Genomic DNA, 15,566 nt, shown 5'->3' on the forward strand with positions numbered 1-15,566 from the left:
TAGAGACCCTTTTCAAACATTAAAACTAGCATTAACCCTCTAGGGGAAAAAAAACAATTCAAAACAATGCTCTTGGTATGTTTTAATATGATGTAAATACAAAAACGAGTTTGTCTATCATGAAAATCTCTTAGTGGTCATAAAGAACACTGAAGAAATGTTACTTAATGCAACAGAGACAAATACAAGCTTGAGACAAATATGTTTCTTCAAAACACTATGGGTATTTAAGTATTTATGTTTTTGGATTTAAAATCTTTAATCTTCCTTTGTAAAATAAAAATGAAATGAAAATATTAAGTCAAATCGTCATTAACTTCAATCACTACAATTTTGCCTTGAAAATACAGGAAAGCGCAGCACGTAAATATTAATTGTTGTACGTGTCGCTGTGCCGAGTAAACTGAATAATTAAGTTCTAGTTATGTAAAACTGCAGAATCTAACTGCCTTGTTACTGCATCATGTGCGCCTGTGCTTACTCAGTAGTAAGTTACTGTATGTACAAAGTCTGGCATTTCTATAGATTAGACTTCAAGGATCAAATCAAACGAGAAAGTAAAAACCATGTGGTATTGTAAGAGAAAATGGTTCGTGAACAGAAACATGAAAAACAGCTTTAATTTGAACTGAGAAAACTACGAACTATGTCCTGAAGTAGGTTTGGTGATCCGCGTTACGCACAGTGCGGACACTGAAGGCGGAGTTAATTTCCGTCTCCATGGCGCTGATACACAATCCTCACGCTGAGGAACCCCCGAGCCGGAGATAGTCTTGCAAGAGCCGGGCACAGTTTCTCTGGAAACAATTGCTGTGAGAATCGAATTGTTTGGAAACAGCATCACTGTAAGTACTGATATTTTGCACACGAACACACTATTGCACGGCGTTTAACAGTTGGGTTGATAGCGACTGAGCAGCGCTACCAATTCACAGAAATGGGGTTTAAAACAGTAAACCACCGGCCTCACTTGATGCGTAAACAGTATTCGTTCAAAAGACATACTGTATTGTAATTCCGAAATAAACAGTGGTGAAATGAATTCTGTGAGGAGAGACAAAGGATGGCTAAAGAAAGTATTATTGATAGACATTAATATTTTGGGGGGAAAAAGGATACAATTCTTGATTATGGATTAAAAGCTCAATACTTTTAATTTTGAAGGGCATATATATATATGCATACAGTATGTCTTGTGTATTTATATTTTAGTTTTTTTTTTCTGAACTCACTGGGCTTTTAATGTGACATGTGTTCAGGTATACATCTTTTTTACAAAGATAAATTATGAGCTGCCCATGATTTTAAGCCCTCAACATTAGTAGTGTACTAACAGTACTGTTACAGTGTTATCAGTGTTTTAGTCCACTTTACCTAGTGCCTATAGAAAGCAACAGTAAGGAAGGAGTTTGCAAAGCTCTCTGCCTTTCAGGCAGGTCCATTTTCCTATTCCTTTTTATTCCAGTTTCTGTTTTAGCAAGTTGAATTAGTCTTGGGGCTACAGCAGGCACTTCAGCCTGGCAGAATGGTGATAAACTGTCAGAGTCTTTTTCACACCGACAGTTTTAATGAGGAGCTTTCTGAATGTTCTAGGCTGCATGTTGTGGAACATGAGAGGGTATCTGAAATCCCAGGAAGGAACGTTTGTCCTTCGACCCAAAACCACCACCGTGGGCGGACATCCAGACTCCGATCTGTGTTTAGAGGTAACGGGTCTTTAAAGAAAACTCAGGCCTCATGACGACAGGCTCTGTCACTCCCTTGGTGTTTATTTCTGCTCAGTTATCAGTTCCATTTTTTTTAGAAAGCGCCTTTTGATGTAATGCAAAAGTCATGCATTCCAGTTCCGGTGACTGTAATCTTTTCTTGTCACTGTGACAAGCAACACAGTGCCATGGTAGTTTAGAGCTGCTGCCTCATGGTTTAGGTTCACCATTGGACTAGGGTACCTTCCTCGTGGTTATCTCAGTGTTCTCATGAGGTTTGACCTGCTGCTCCCGTTTTCTGCCATCTTCCAAAGATGTGCTGGGCCGGGAACTGTGGATTTCAGTTGTCCCTGGCTGTGTGTGTTCTGCAATGGGCTGGCGTCCTGCCTTATGCTGTGTGCTTCTGCCTTGGTCTCCAGAGTGCCAGGAAGAAGTGGCCCTCTGATAAGATAGAGTGATTATAAGCGTGTGCACGTTTTTCCTATAAAACCTCTTTTATAAACGGGTTCGGCCAAACTGCTTCGAAATGCTATTTACAATGCCTTCAGAAAATATTCACCTCTCCCCGCCCCATCCACCCGAACATTTGCATATATTGCTGTGTGAAGGCCAGAATTTGTGATGTATTTAAATAGTTTTTATACGCACAACATACCCAACAATTTGAAGGGGCAAGAATATTTTTTTTGTATAACAAACATGTATGAGAAACAGAAAATGGAAATGTCTTGGCTCCTGAAGTATTCACGCCTGTGAGCCAATACTTTGTGGATGCACATTTTGCAGGAATTACTGTACAACTTTAAGGCTTCCTGGGTCTGTGTCAATAACAATAATAACTGTTTTATGGATGCTCCACTCAAAGCACTTTATAGGTAATGGGGACTCCCCTCCACCACCATCGATGTGTAGCCCCCACCTGGATGATGCGACGGCAGCCATAGTGCGCCAGAACGCTCACCACACATCAGCTATTAGTGGGGAGGAGAGCAGATTGATGAATGCAATACATAGATGGGAATTATAAGGAAGCCATGACTGCTGAAGGCCAGGGAGAAATGATCAGTGTCAGCTTTGCACTTTTGGATTTGCTCATTTTTGCTTGCAAATTACTCAAGCTCCGTCAGATTTGATGGGAAGCACTGGTGAATCAGAAACTTAAAGTTTCTCCTTGGGATTCAGATCTGGGCTTTGGCTGTCAAAGGTATTCTCCTTCTTGTTCAGAAGCCAAATCGGCTTTGGTTTGGCTGTATCCTTACTGTCATTGTCCATTAGGAATGAGAATCTTTGTCCTTTTGCTGTCTGAATCAGTTCCTCCTTGAGGATTTACCTGTATTTCGCTCCCTTCATTGTTCCCATTGACAAGTGCTCTAGTTGCTGGTGCTGAAAAGCATCGCCATAAAATGATGCTGGAACCACCATGCTTCGTGGTAGGGATGGAGTTACACTGGCGATGAGCTGTGTTTGGTTTGCTCTAGGCATAGGGCTTTGCATTCAAGACAAAGAGTTCAATTTGTGGCTCACCAGACCAGAGAATCTTTTGCCACATGGTCTCAAGGTCTTCCATGTACCTTCTTACAGACTCCAGCCTTGGAAGACGTCCATCTAGCCACTCTGCCACAGAGGCTACAGCTGTGGAGTGCTGCAGAGATTGTCCTCTGGACAGGTTCTCCCATCTCAGCCTCGGAGCTCTGTAGTTCTGTCAGGGTGGCCATTGGGTTCTCGGTCAATTCTCTGACCAGGGTCCTTCTTGCTCAGTTTTGGGAGGATGGGCTGCTCTAGGAGTCCAGGTGGTTCCATATTCTTTCCATTTCCAACTGATGGTCCTGGCTGTGCTCCTAGGAACTTTCAACACCATTGAGAAATTCTTGGTACCCTTCCCCTGATCTTTGCATCCTTACAGTTCTGCCACAGAGCTCCTTAGTCTTCACTGTAGAGTTTCTGCTCTGACATGCATTTTGAACTCGGGCTCCTTATATAGACAGGACAGATAGGTTGACAGATTTTTTGAAATCATGTCAACCAATTTGACAAGTGGACTCTATTCAAGTCTTAGATTGATCTCACAAGGAAAACTGTTGTACCAGAGTTCAAATTTGGCAAAGCCACAGCAAAGGGAGAGAATACTTATTAAATCAAGACATTTCTTGTTTTCTTTTAAATTGCATTTAAAAAAGTAATAGAAATTTTGGTCCCCTTTGACATTAAAGAGTAGTTTGTGTAGATCAGTGACAAAAAATGCCATATAAATTATTTCAGAGTTTGCAAGATAAGATAGTAAGAAAACATCAGAAGGGGATGCATACTTTCTGGAGTATGGACTGTATTAATTACCTATTAATCTGCAACTCAAATGCAGTTTCAGTCTATTGGTGTGCTGGCCTGAGGAGCCGGTAGTACGAATGGATTTGTGACTGAACGCCACTAAGTCAGAGAAATCCTAAAAGCTCGGTGTGGAAGCTCTTTTCTTCACCTGACGGCACTGAAGCTCTCGTCTCCTCTGCGCGCCAGAACGGAGGAGTCAAGGATCGGCACGCCCTGATCGAGCTGAGTGAGGCAGAGCACTGTTTCGTGCTGCGAGACCTGAACTCTGCCCACGGCACCTTCGTCAATGACTGTCGCATCCACAATGCAGCTGTGCGCCTGGCCCCTGGGGACGAGCTGCGGTTTGGCTACGGGGGGCTCGCCTACAAGCTGGCCATAGACAACACGGTATGATTCCTTTTTCTGTCAGTAAAGACTTACATATTTACTCTGCAGTTTGTTTTCCCCCAGTTCTATCTGCGGTATTAAAGCCCTGCTTTTGCAAGAATGTCCTTAGTCTTCTTAACTTCGAGTACAAAGAAACAGCAGTCTCACTGCTGCATGTCAGGGAGAAGTTATTCTGCTGGAAAATGAAGAGATTATAAAACTCCTTGAAAGCACACAGTGTTATGCAGCACCACCCAGGTGGTGCTGGCCATCTGTGAACCCAGTGTCAGTGACTTGGTTTGCATTTGTATTTCCATTGCATGATTTAACACCTGGAGAAATAAACATGGACTTTACATCCATAGTCCTTCATTTTCAAGGGTATTTGTGGTTTTCATTGATCACGGTACTAATGAGAACAAATGGGGACAGAGCAGTGCTGATGGACTGTGTCTTCTCTACCTTTTTGAATGCTTTGCTGCAGTGCTGTCACCCATATTGGTTTTCTCACAACATTTCTGGGAGAATTCTGTATTAAGAATGACTGACTTCTGATGTTGAACCCTGCCTTTGAATTTTAAATCCCACAACTAATGCTTCTCCGATTTGCATTAAATTGTGCCCATTGTGTGCGAATGAATGATGAGTGGGAATGTCAGAGGAGTGTGCTGTAGAAACCTGACCCTAGACCCTGAACTGGCTTGAGTGCTTACTGTATGCGACATTGCAGAAATAAATAAGTAAAAGGTGGAGATAAGATGATCAGAAATAGCACATATGCACAAATAACTAGAACAGGTGACCAGAGTTGTACTTGGACACTAAAACTCCCTGTATAACATCTTGGTTTCAGAGCAAGAGGGATGCACCTTGTGGCCTTTTTCGTGACAAATTAAAACTTGTTTTATAAATAAATTTAATATAAATTTCAAACCCTCACTGAAGTGCACTGTGACTTCTTGCATCTCTGCAGTGTATACAGTCCTAGTTCCCCTTGTGCTGACACATGGTGGAAAACCAGTCTGAATCGGGTTAAAGCCCTGGTTTTGTAACAAAGTCTCAGACTGCGGTCGTCCTGATACTCGGGGTGCTCATGGCTGTTTCTCTGTCTCCCCAGCTCTCTCGCCCCCCGATGATCCAGCGATCGGCCTGGCAGAACCCTCTTCACCTGATTGAGGAGAGCAAACCTCCCTCTCCCCCACCCACTGTCTCTCAGCTACCCTTCCTACCTGCCCAGACACCCCCCAACATGGCCTGGATCCAGGGGGCGTCTGCTACTGCCCCTCACCCTCCAGTCCGGGCACGCCCAGCCAGCGCCGGAGCCAGGAGACCAGGACACCACCTGGAGCGTGGGGTCCCGTCTCTCAGAGCAGGTACCCCACCAGGCTGTAGTGAAGTATCGTGCACCAGTGAATCCCAGGAGCTATGTGCATCATGGGCTCAAAGCCAAAAGTTACGTCTTACAGTAGAAAATCAATCAATCCATAAAATGATTGACCTTGCCCACTCTGTAACTAATGCACTGTGGGTACCGATGGAGCGGATCTGTGATGCGCTAATGCTTTGATTTCTCCGAAATTTGTTTAGTATGAAAGCAGCTTTGTTTTATACACACAGAAACATACACAAAACTTGCACACAATATAAGTGGACATTAGTTTAAAAATTAATTTAACATTATATCAAACCATGGATAATCACTTCATGCCACTCTTGCAGGAACCCACACAGAGCCCCTAAATGCCCTCCCCCACAATCACACCGGTTCCCTGAGCCTTCATCTGTGCACACACTCCGCTGGAACACTGTGTTTTCTTGCTCCGCTGCAGGAAGCTGGACAGGAAGTGCAGGAGGGGGAGGGCAGTCTTTGCGACTGGGAGCCCCCCCTCAGAGCCCCCAGACTCTAGAGCACCTCCTACAGGAGAAGGTACTGTACAGCCATCTACGCTAATGCCTCTTGAACACGTACCGTTCAGTTTCCTCCTGTATTATGTTGTATAAAGCACAATGAATGAAATAATTCCCAGAAAATCACATTTTTGCGTAGTAATTAATTGAGTATATTTCCCTCAGTGAGCCTTTGAGGGAAGTAAAATTAATTTGATCAAAACAAACACATGCGCTTATGCAATTTAGTGCAAAATAATATTTTATAAACAAGTGTGGAAGCCTCTGAGTATGTCTTACTGTAATTAAACTGTGTCTTTCCCAATGAACATACCCCCTGCCCATTAGCAATCACGATGAACTTACCTCTGTCACACAGTTGTTACAGTCGTGAATTATCCTTCCAGTAGTTATCTCCCATGGTATAGCTATGCTACTTGAACTTTTATTTCACTGTTCGCTCAAGTTCATCTCACAGCCTTTCAGTCAATTTAAGCCGGCATGTCCAGTTCAAAATATATTACTTTTCTTTTTCATTTAATTTAGGAGTATAGCTGTGATTGGGGTCATTGTCATGCTGAAACAGAAACCTTTGGTTTTTTTTAGAGTTTATTCTTAAAACTAGAGAATTCAAACATTGTTTCACGTTTCCATAACATTTTTTGCTAGTGCTTTGGTTTAGTGTCTATTTTTTTTCTGATGTACACTTTTGATCTGAAACAACAATCTTAAATGACACTTTTGAAAGGGATGGTTATAAATTATGAACCTTTTGTCAGTGTAAGATAAGATCACTTTATTAGCCATATACAATTTCTTGTATTAGGAATTTGTCTTTTCGCATACCCCAGCTTGCTCTCCATGAGACACACAGACAGGGAGAGAGAAGCTGGGGGTCAGAGCGCAGGGCCAGCCATTTATACGGCACCCCTGGAGCAGCTGGGGTTAAGGGCCTTTCTCAGGGGCCCAACGGAGTAAGATTCCTCTGCCGGCCGCAGGATACGAACCGGCAACCTATCAGCCACAGGCGCAGATCCTGAGCCACAGACCCACCGCTCTGCCCGTAATGTTAAATTGTCAGTATCCTGTGGGATTTATAATTTGACATTGACTCCTGTTGTGCGCTCTCAGCCCTGTCTTGCGCCCTGTGTTTCTGGGATCAGCTCTGGCTTGCCTCCGCTCTCAGCAAGATAAGCTGCTTACTGTTAGTGGATTGATAGATGGTTACAGAATGCCATTACTGTACATTTGCAATAAGCATCAGGATATAGTATCTAGAAATAATACAGTGTGATTTTTCATTAGGAAGAGAGGCTGCTGAGGCTGGGAGATGAGGTGAGCCGTCTGCTGGTGTTTGAGGCAGAGTCCAAGCGCAAGGACACAGTCATCGCCAGCCTGCGCGACGACATCTCTGCTCTCAAACTCCGAGCTGCCCAGGCTCGGGGAGACTCGGAGATCACCCAGAAGTTGCAGGCCTTGGAGAGGGAGATCATGGCCAAAAAGGAGCAGATCCAGGAACTTAAAGAGCAGGTACCATGCCATACATACCCACTGCATGTATCCATGTCAAAGTGCATGAATCTCACACAACCTTCACCAGTTTACTCATTGATCATCATTAAGCATCTCTTGCATGCAACACCAGAGGGGCTTCAACAGGGCAGTGTGTTTGTTCATTTATAATTAATATCAGCAGAACAATACAACCCCGTACTTGTTACTAAAAATACTGTACTAATTAAAAAAGGAAAGTTTCACAAGGCTCTTTAACAGCTCCCATCGTTGATCATAACAACCTCTGTATTGTTGCACTTAAAAAAGCTCTTGCTTTAGTTCAGCATTTTCGGTATTTAGCACCCAAGGAACCAAATAAAGGACTGCTGTGTATACATCCAGGGTATAAAGCGGTTTCTCACGGTCTCTCGCATATTAATGTAGTACACACAAATCCTGGAATACATACATGTAAACATATACTGTATGCATCTCCTTCATCATCAGCTGTATTACACTGACATGTTTTGTGGAGATCAAATGGATGATAACTTAAATAAAGGTATCAGCAGCGTCAGGATTGGCCTCTGATTTGTCTGTATTCCTGCACTCTGGGGGTTTTCTGTGCCTGCAGATAATGGACCTGCAGAAGGGCTCCAGTGAGGTGCTGAAACACTCCTTTAAGGAGCGAGACTTGCAGATCAGCAACCTGAAAAACCAGCTTGAGAAGCTGAAGCGAGACCATGGCATGTCAACAGGTACGGGCCCACTCCCTTCAGCTGCTCTTGACAGCGAGAGCCACTGCCATCCCTTGCCCACCCCCGGCGTTCTGTCTTTGCACTGGAATTCGTCCTGCATTCATGTATTTGTATCGGCTGTAAGTCAAAATAAACTAGATAAACGCAGTCTGTGAGTTTAAAGAAGCCTGTTTCTGAATTTTACCCAAACGCCCCTGGTAGGTATTGAGCTCACCTCTGCTGTCATGCAACTGTTATCAGTGTCATGAATGTTATATCAAAAAGATGACAAATATATGATCGTCTCTTGTAGACCAGGGTAGGAAGGTATAAAACTGACAGAATGAGGGAATCGCTCCATGTAGTATACGGTCGTTCTGAGCACATTTCAGATTGGGTGCTTACAAACCAAAATAATTTGTGATTCTGAATTTAAAAGAAAAATGGAAGCCCAGAGAGGGCGGCTGTGTCTCGTGGAAGAGTTTGATGGAAGTGTCAGTGAATGGTCGCCCATCTGGGATTAACGCCAACGTCAAATGAGAAGGGTGCTGGCCAGAGCCCAGCACTTCTGCGCCTGCTGAACCCTCTCAGGCAGGCCTGCTCTCCCACCCCGTAGGACTGGTGACCAGCCTGCAGAGGGACCTGTCCGCGCGGGAGCAGCAGAGCCTGCGCCTCTCGGCCGAGGTGGACAAGCTGCGCAAGGACGTTCGCCACAAGGACGCGCAGCTGGGCGCCATGTCTGCCAAGGTAGCGCTGTGACGCCCGCCCAGGTGCTCACAGGGGCCTCGTTACACTGGCTTAAAGTTTTCTCCAGCCCTGAATGTCAGCCTTTTGGTCAGAAGCACATCAGACAGTCATTGCAAAATGGTGGCACTAGTCCAAATTAGACATCCTAGTTTTGGCACGCTTTGATTGGTTTCCACATTGGTCTTCCAGGTGTGTGAAGTACCACTCAGAGTAAAAATTAACCACTCTTCTGTGTGCACCAACATAAAAGAAGCTCCCCTACATGTGCCCCACTAACAGGAGCTGGCTCTAACAAGTAGCAGACCTCAGCTAACAGCAAACCTCTGGTACAATCCATTGTTCACAGAAGAAACGTTGCCTGCTTTATCACAGGGTTGTATAAGTCATGCCTCAGACCTGTAGTCTATTTACTGGTTTATTCTCTGCTGTAGTTTTCTAAAATGCGAGAGACTAAGAAACATGAGGAGGAGCTGCTTGCACGGGAGAATGAGGTGATCGTACTCAAAAAGGTGAGTGTGCTGTCACCGCTGGAGCGCTCAGCTCTGAATGAGGCCAGATTATTTGGAACAGGCCTTGACCTGATTAAAGCCACTGATACAAACCATTCCGAAATTTCTGCACACTGTTTTGTTTGCTTACAAGAAGGTCATGACTACATGCACCATGGTTGTACAGTGGTTAGCATTGATGCCTCGTAATGCTGGGGCCTGGGATCAGTTCTGGACCTGGGTACGATCTCAGTGAGATTGTATGTTCTCCCCCTGTTCACAAGGGTTTCCTCCCACAGTTCTATGACATGCTGGTCGGTTCATTTGTTTCTGGGAAACGTGGCCCTGGTGTGAGTGTGTTAGTGTCTCTGTGTGCGTCCTGTGATGGACAGGCGTCCTGTCCAGGATGTATCCTGCTTTGCGTCCATTGTTTGCCGGGATAGGCTCCGGCATCCCTGCGATCCCCTGTTGGATAAAGTGATTAGAAAATAGATGGATGGATTATGACTATTTTGCTATTGGCACATACCTTTAGGTACAGAGAAACACGAGGAGCAACATAAAGTCATTAACCAAATGATTTTCAACAAATTAGACGGGACACATAGACTTGGTGCCCCGGTGATGGTCTTCCCCTGTGGTAGCATTCTGCAACCCTCACAATCCCTGAGAGCTAACCATCTGATAAAAAAGCAGACTCAACAGGTATTCATCTGGGATGGTGCCGTTTGTGAAAGTATCTGGAGGCTGCAGACGCTTGATTCTTGTTGTTGCAGTCGGTGGAGGAGATGGAGAGGAGAATGGCAGAGATGCGAGCCGAGCAAGGGCGATCTGTTTCGGAGCGAGAGACGATGAACATCACACTGGCTGAGAAATGCCAGGTCAGACGACTGCAGCTAATGTGGAGCTCATAATGAGGAATTCTGTACATCCTACTGGAATCTGTTAATGTTAGCGGGAACTACCGTATACCAAAACCATTGGCAAATTCAAAACATTAATATCCATTTGAAAAGCAATGGCCTTATATGTTTTTATTTTATTTTGCCAATTAGTGGTTACTACTCCAATGAAACCATTTCGGTTGTGAAGGTTACGAAAGGAGAGGAAGGCACAGTGCATCGTGTAACTTAACTGAGTGTATTTTCCACTGTCAGGATGTTAGAGACGTAATTAAAACAGGAGAGATGCTGAAATGTGAGAAGGGCCGGCAGCTAATCTGCAGCTTATTTTCTTAATTAATAGTTGCATGATGTTATTATAGCTGTAAATGTATGGGGAAAAGTTCAGTATCTATCACCTGAGACGAATAATTATTCTTTCAGTTTAAAAAGGTGAGATAATGCAAAATGCAGTATCATATAAGAATAAAGGGACAGTTCCTAATAACTTAATATCTTTTTAGATACATCAATTTACTTAGTGACATGTTCCTTCTCCAAATATGGGATATATACAGTGTATTTTCACCTCCCCTCATTATCTTAAGGCAGTAATGAGTCAAAAAGCATGTTGTGTACCATTGTGTACATTGATGATTGTGTATTTATAGTTAGCCTTCACAAGGAAGTATTTTCTAGGAGGTAAATTTTAAAACAAATTATTGTTTAATTTCACTCACTAGGGCAGGATAACCGATGGCTTTGCAATGAAACATTGCTGAGGCAGAAAACCTGCCAAAATAGAGTATTGATTGTTCAGATGTCAAGAGCTAATGATTTTCAGTCATTTCTGAATCAGGACTCAATAACAGAACATCTCTCCACATCAAAGAAATCCGCCACAGATGTCTGGAATTGGCAATCAACCACAGAAATTGATGAAAAGAACAGTTGCAACGCAATATGTGATTTTTTTCAGCTACAGTGGGCAGTCACAATGGTGTGTACAACGCCTATGCTACACAGGGACAGTACGCTGTGTTCTGTGAAGGTTTGAAGTAGATTTGTTAGTGCACCAAAAGGAGACTGTCATTCCATTCTGCAGCATAATTCTCAGCTACCAGGAAGGTGACTTGCTTGTAAATACTTTCAGAAAAAGACAAAAGGTTTTAAAATTGAAAATGAACACAGATACTGTAGATGGCAGTAGAATACAAAATATGCTATACAGAATGCTTAGAGTGTACATGTTGTCCAATGAGGGAGGTATATCCTTTTGCAGTACTTTCTTATTGAATATGGCAGTTCTGCTTCCATTATTAAAGGAGCTTTGACAAAAGGCAAAAACAGAAATGTATCTCAAATCCCTATCACCCCCATAAGAATAGCAAAATTTAGTATCCAGTTTTTAAAATTAAAAAAAGTTGAAAAAAATGTAACCTAACCAAGACATGCAAACACTATTATAATGATGATAATACATCATTATCATTGTACATTGGGATGGTATAAATGATTTTGAAGCTCTGTTCATCCTATAGTATAATGCCATGGTAGTTACAGTAGTAACAGTATAGTAATTCTGCTCAACTTGTGCATAAAATGTAATACCTGCAGCTATTTATTATACATGCAGTTAATGCTTTTCACATAGTGTGCTGTGTGCACAGTTTTCCTTTGAGCTTGAACTAGCTTTGAGTAAATCTTGTGTGTCATTGAGAGTGTCCGTATTTCCTCAAAACCTACGTGTTAGTTACATAAACTTATATGTAAATGTTGATTTTCTTTTGTCTCACTTCTTTCTTTTTGTGCATCTGTGTTGCTGTGCAGTGCACTGTCGCATGAAGACGGTAGTGTGCAGATCTCTGGGAGAAGTGGCGCCAGTAATCGCCCCGATTATATTGCCACTCAGGGCAGATTGGCAGTGGAATATGGCATCTCTTCGGGCATCATGGAAGCAGCTTTCTTTTTGCTGCTGCAGGTGCAGGCCGAGCTCCAGCAGGAAGCGGAGAGGCTGAGGCACCAGCTGCAGGAGATGAGCCGGCAGGAGCAGAGGACACGTGTGGAGCTGGAGCAAGCACTGGCTCGGGTGAGACGCCATAGCAACCACAGCGCTGGGCCGCCGGAGCCTCTGACGTACACTGCAGTCCAGTTCGAGAGCTTTGCAGTGGCACCAAACCCATGTTTCTGAGTGCATCGTGGAGGACGTGACAGAATCGAAACATTCACTGTCCATCCCTCCAGTCATTCGGTTTTCTTAACGCTTCATACAGCAGGGGGTCGCAGGGGTGAAAGAGCCAATCAGAGCAACCAAAATTGGAGGGGATGGACAGTACGTCAGTCTATCACAGGGCACACACAGACCCACAATCTCAGACTCACGTCAGGGTCAATTTTCCCCAAAGCCAATTAACCTACTGTGACCGTTGCGGTTCTGCGCGGGCTCGTGCCCTTGCCCTCGCTGGTTCGTCCCGCAGCACCTGGGGCGCGAACCCGGGTCTCCGGCGTAACACAACAGGGAACCAGCCGAGCGAGCTAAAGGAGACCTCCCCCAGCCCAAGCGGCTGAGGTCCCTGCTACACGCAGGGAGAGCGATGACGTCACCATGTCCGAACTAGCTCCGCTACACTACCAGTATGTCTTTGGACTATGGGAGCTCATCGGAGCATCTGGAGAAAACACATGCAAACCTGGGGAGAACATACAAACTCCACGCAGACAGTACCCCAGGGCTCTAGCACTCCTAGGCAGCAACGCTAACCATCCTGCCCAAATTTCCATTGTGCAAAAAGGAATTCAAGTGAAAGCAGGTCAAGTAAGCATGGCCTTTTCTCATTAATGTCAGATGGAGTGGCTCTGTTACGGCTGATTTTGAATAACAAAGTGTGATGAAGCAGAGCAGCTGCTAACGCACAAAACTGATTTATTTTCGCAGACATCGTGACATCATAGCATGAAAACAGTCCCTTGATTAATTCGTTCGTCCTTCACACCAGTTAATATCACTGGTATCAGCTAGATCCAGAGTACCAGAGCATGGGCTTTTTTCATTATCATTTGACAGGACGTCTCCCCCAGCAGTCATTCAAGTGCAGAGCCAGCACTGTCATCTCATGCTCCTCCTCCTGCCCTGCAGCTTCTGTAGCTGTGATCTAGATTTCTGATCGGATGGTTTTGCTAACAAATCATCTGAACTTCCCGTAACAAGCGCAGCAAGTCTGGAGTTTCGCGCTTCTCTTGTTCTCTAATTCACAGGCCTTCTGTTTTCAGTCCTTAAATCCCAGTGCTTCAAAGCTGACACAACAGAGATTTCAGCACTTCAGACAGAACATTTATGAAGGGGAGCAATTGCTTGGCAGAATTAAAAGTCCAAAAGTAACTGAATTATGTTGTTCCAGTGCCAAGTCCTGCTAGGTACAGGTGCAGATAACAGGATTCAGCTGTTAGCATGTGAAAAGAAAACACTAGGTCCCTTGAAATCAGTTAATGATTCATTACTTGACATTTTAGTGGCACAATACAAGACACTTGTCTATAAGCGTATCTTCACCAACGCTCAAACATGATAAAAGTCCAGTACCCCAGCAGTACTTGTCTCAGTGGTTGCTGCAAACCGGAAAAGAGAAACCTTGTGGATAAGGTCAGAGTCATTCCTGTATTTTAGGAATACAGTGCAATAAAGGTGTGGAAATATCTCAAAAGTTTGACTCAGCCATTTTCATAATGGTGCAAGCAGTATCATGTCTTGCTGTAGTATGATGCTGTTTGTACTTTAACTTGGCTGAGCAAGTCGATTAGCCCATCTGTGATTCTTGAACCCGGGGCTGGATAAGAAGAGGCCTCACCGTGTCCCCTTTCCCGTCCTCAGCTGCAGAGGTTCCGGAGCCGCATCATTCAGGCCACCTACACGGCCCCTGGAGTCCCCACGCCCCAGGACGCTCTGTCAGACCAGCAGGTAACGTCCTCCAGACGAACCAGATCTTTTATTACTTTAGTGCACGTCATCGGCAGACATCGTAGAAATAATAATTGCTTACACTTCTATAGTACTTTTCTGGACACTCCACTCAAAGTGCTTTACAGGTAATGGGGATCCTCCCCACCACCACCAGTGTGCAGCCCCACCTGGATGATGCGACGGCAGCCATAGTGCGCCAGAACGCTCCCCACACATCAGCTATCAGTGGGGAGGAGAGCAGAATAATGAAGCCAATTCATAGAGGGGGATTATTAGGAGGCCTTGATTGGTATATATGGGTATACTGAAATATAGAACATGGCGCTGCGCATACCTGGAAATTTTGCCTATTTTGTAAGATAAAATGTATTGTATAAATTGCAGGTTTTACATTTTACTGTGCACATTTTACTTTCACTGTGGGTTGAAATGCACTCATCAATGCTGCTTCTTTCTAACCCTGGTATAAAAAAATAGCCTTGCAGTTCCCCTTTAACACTAGTTGCAGTAAGTGTTACACATTGAGTCCAGATTCTTAGAGACACTTCCATTCTCTCCTACCCCAGCCTGTGACAATATTATTTCAGACAGCCCTGTTTTTCAGTCAGCCTGCATTATTCCTTCATTGTCTCTCGTTAAGCCTCGTTACCACTGCACCTTCCTGAGACTCCTGAGGCTCATCTGTGAACCTGCACTTGGAGCTCAACTTGTCTTTCAATATCAGGGACCGCAGCATAACACTTTATCAAAAAGCACGCAGGCAGTAGTCTTGCTGTCAAGCAGCGGTAAACAAGACAGCTGTTCCTGAAGTTTCTTGTGTTGCAGCGTCTCCCGAGTCCTGCCTTAAATCAGTGGAAATGTTGATGTTTCTTTAAGACGTATTATTTGGATAGTGTTGAGAACTTTAACAGCTGTAGTAATACACAAAGTCAAGCATATATTTGTCTTTCAAAGGTATATAGTGATCTGTAAATGTT

At 44.1% G+C, this 15,566-nt stretch overlaps 1 protein-coding gene across 2 annotated transcripts in view; it reads left to right on the top strand.

Annotated features, from left to right (window-relative positions):
• Nucleotides 1-573: 573 nt before the first annotated feature.
• Nucleotides 574-15,566, top strand: part of fhad1 (forkhead-associated (FHA) phosphopeptide binding domain 1) — a 51,822-nt gene continuing 36,829 nt past the window's right edge. The window contains exons 1-12 of one of the 2 annotated variants that reach the window (XM_088616998.1): nt 574-845; nt 1,594-1,706; nt 4,218-4,418; nt 5,515-5,770; nt 6,227-6,324; nt 7,590-7,814; nt 8,413-8,536; nt 9,132-9,262; nt 9,694-9,771; nt 10,527-10,631; nt 12,613-12,720; nt 14,500-14,586. In XM_088616998.1, the coding sequence (XP_088473124.1) occupies nt 1,599-1,706; nt 4,218-4,418; nt 5,515-5,770; nt 6,227-6,324; nt 7,590-7,814; nt 8,413-8,536; nt 9,132-9,262; nt 9,694-9,771; nt 10,527-10,631; nt 12,613-12,720; nt 14,500-14,586 (1,521 nt within the window). In that variant the 5' untranslated portion in view covers nt 574-845; nt 1,594-1,598. The remainder of the gene's footprint in view (nt 846-1,593; nt 1,707-4,217; nt 4,419-5,514; nt 5,771-6,226; nt 6,325-7,589; nt 7,815-8,412; nt 8,537-9,131; nt 9,263-9,693; nt 9,772-10,526; nt 10,632-12,612; nt 12,721-14,499; nt 14,587-15,566) is intronic. The other variant, XM_088616999.1, reaches the window with a different exon arrangement.

This window comes from Lepisosteus platostomus, chromosome 23 (genome assembly GCF_059453375.1).
Source record: "Lepisosteus platostomus isolate fLepPlt1 chromosome 23, fLepPlt1.hap1, whole genome shotgun sequence".
In the NCBI taxonomy this organism is placed as follows: domain Eukaryota; kingdom Metazoa; phylum Chordata; class Actinopteri; order Semionotiformes; family Lepisosteidae; genus Lepisosteus; species Lepisosteus platostomus.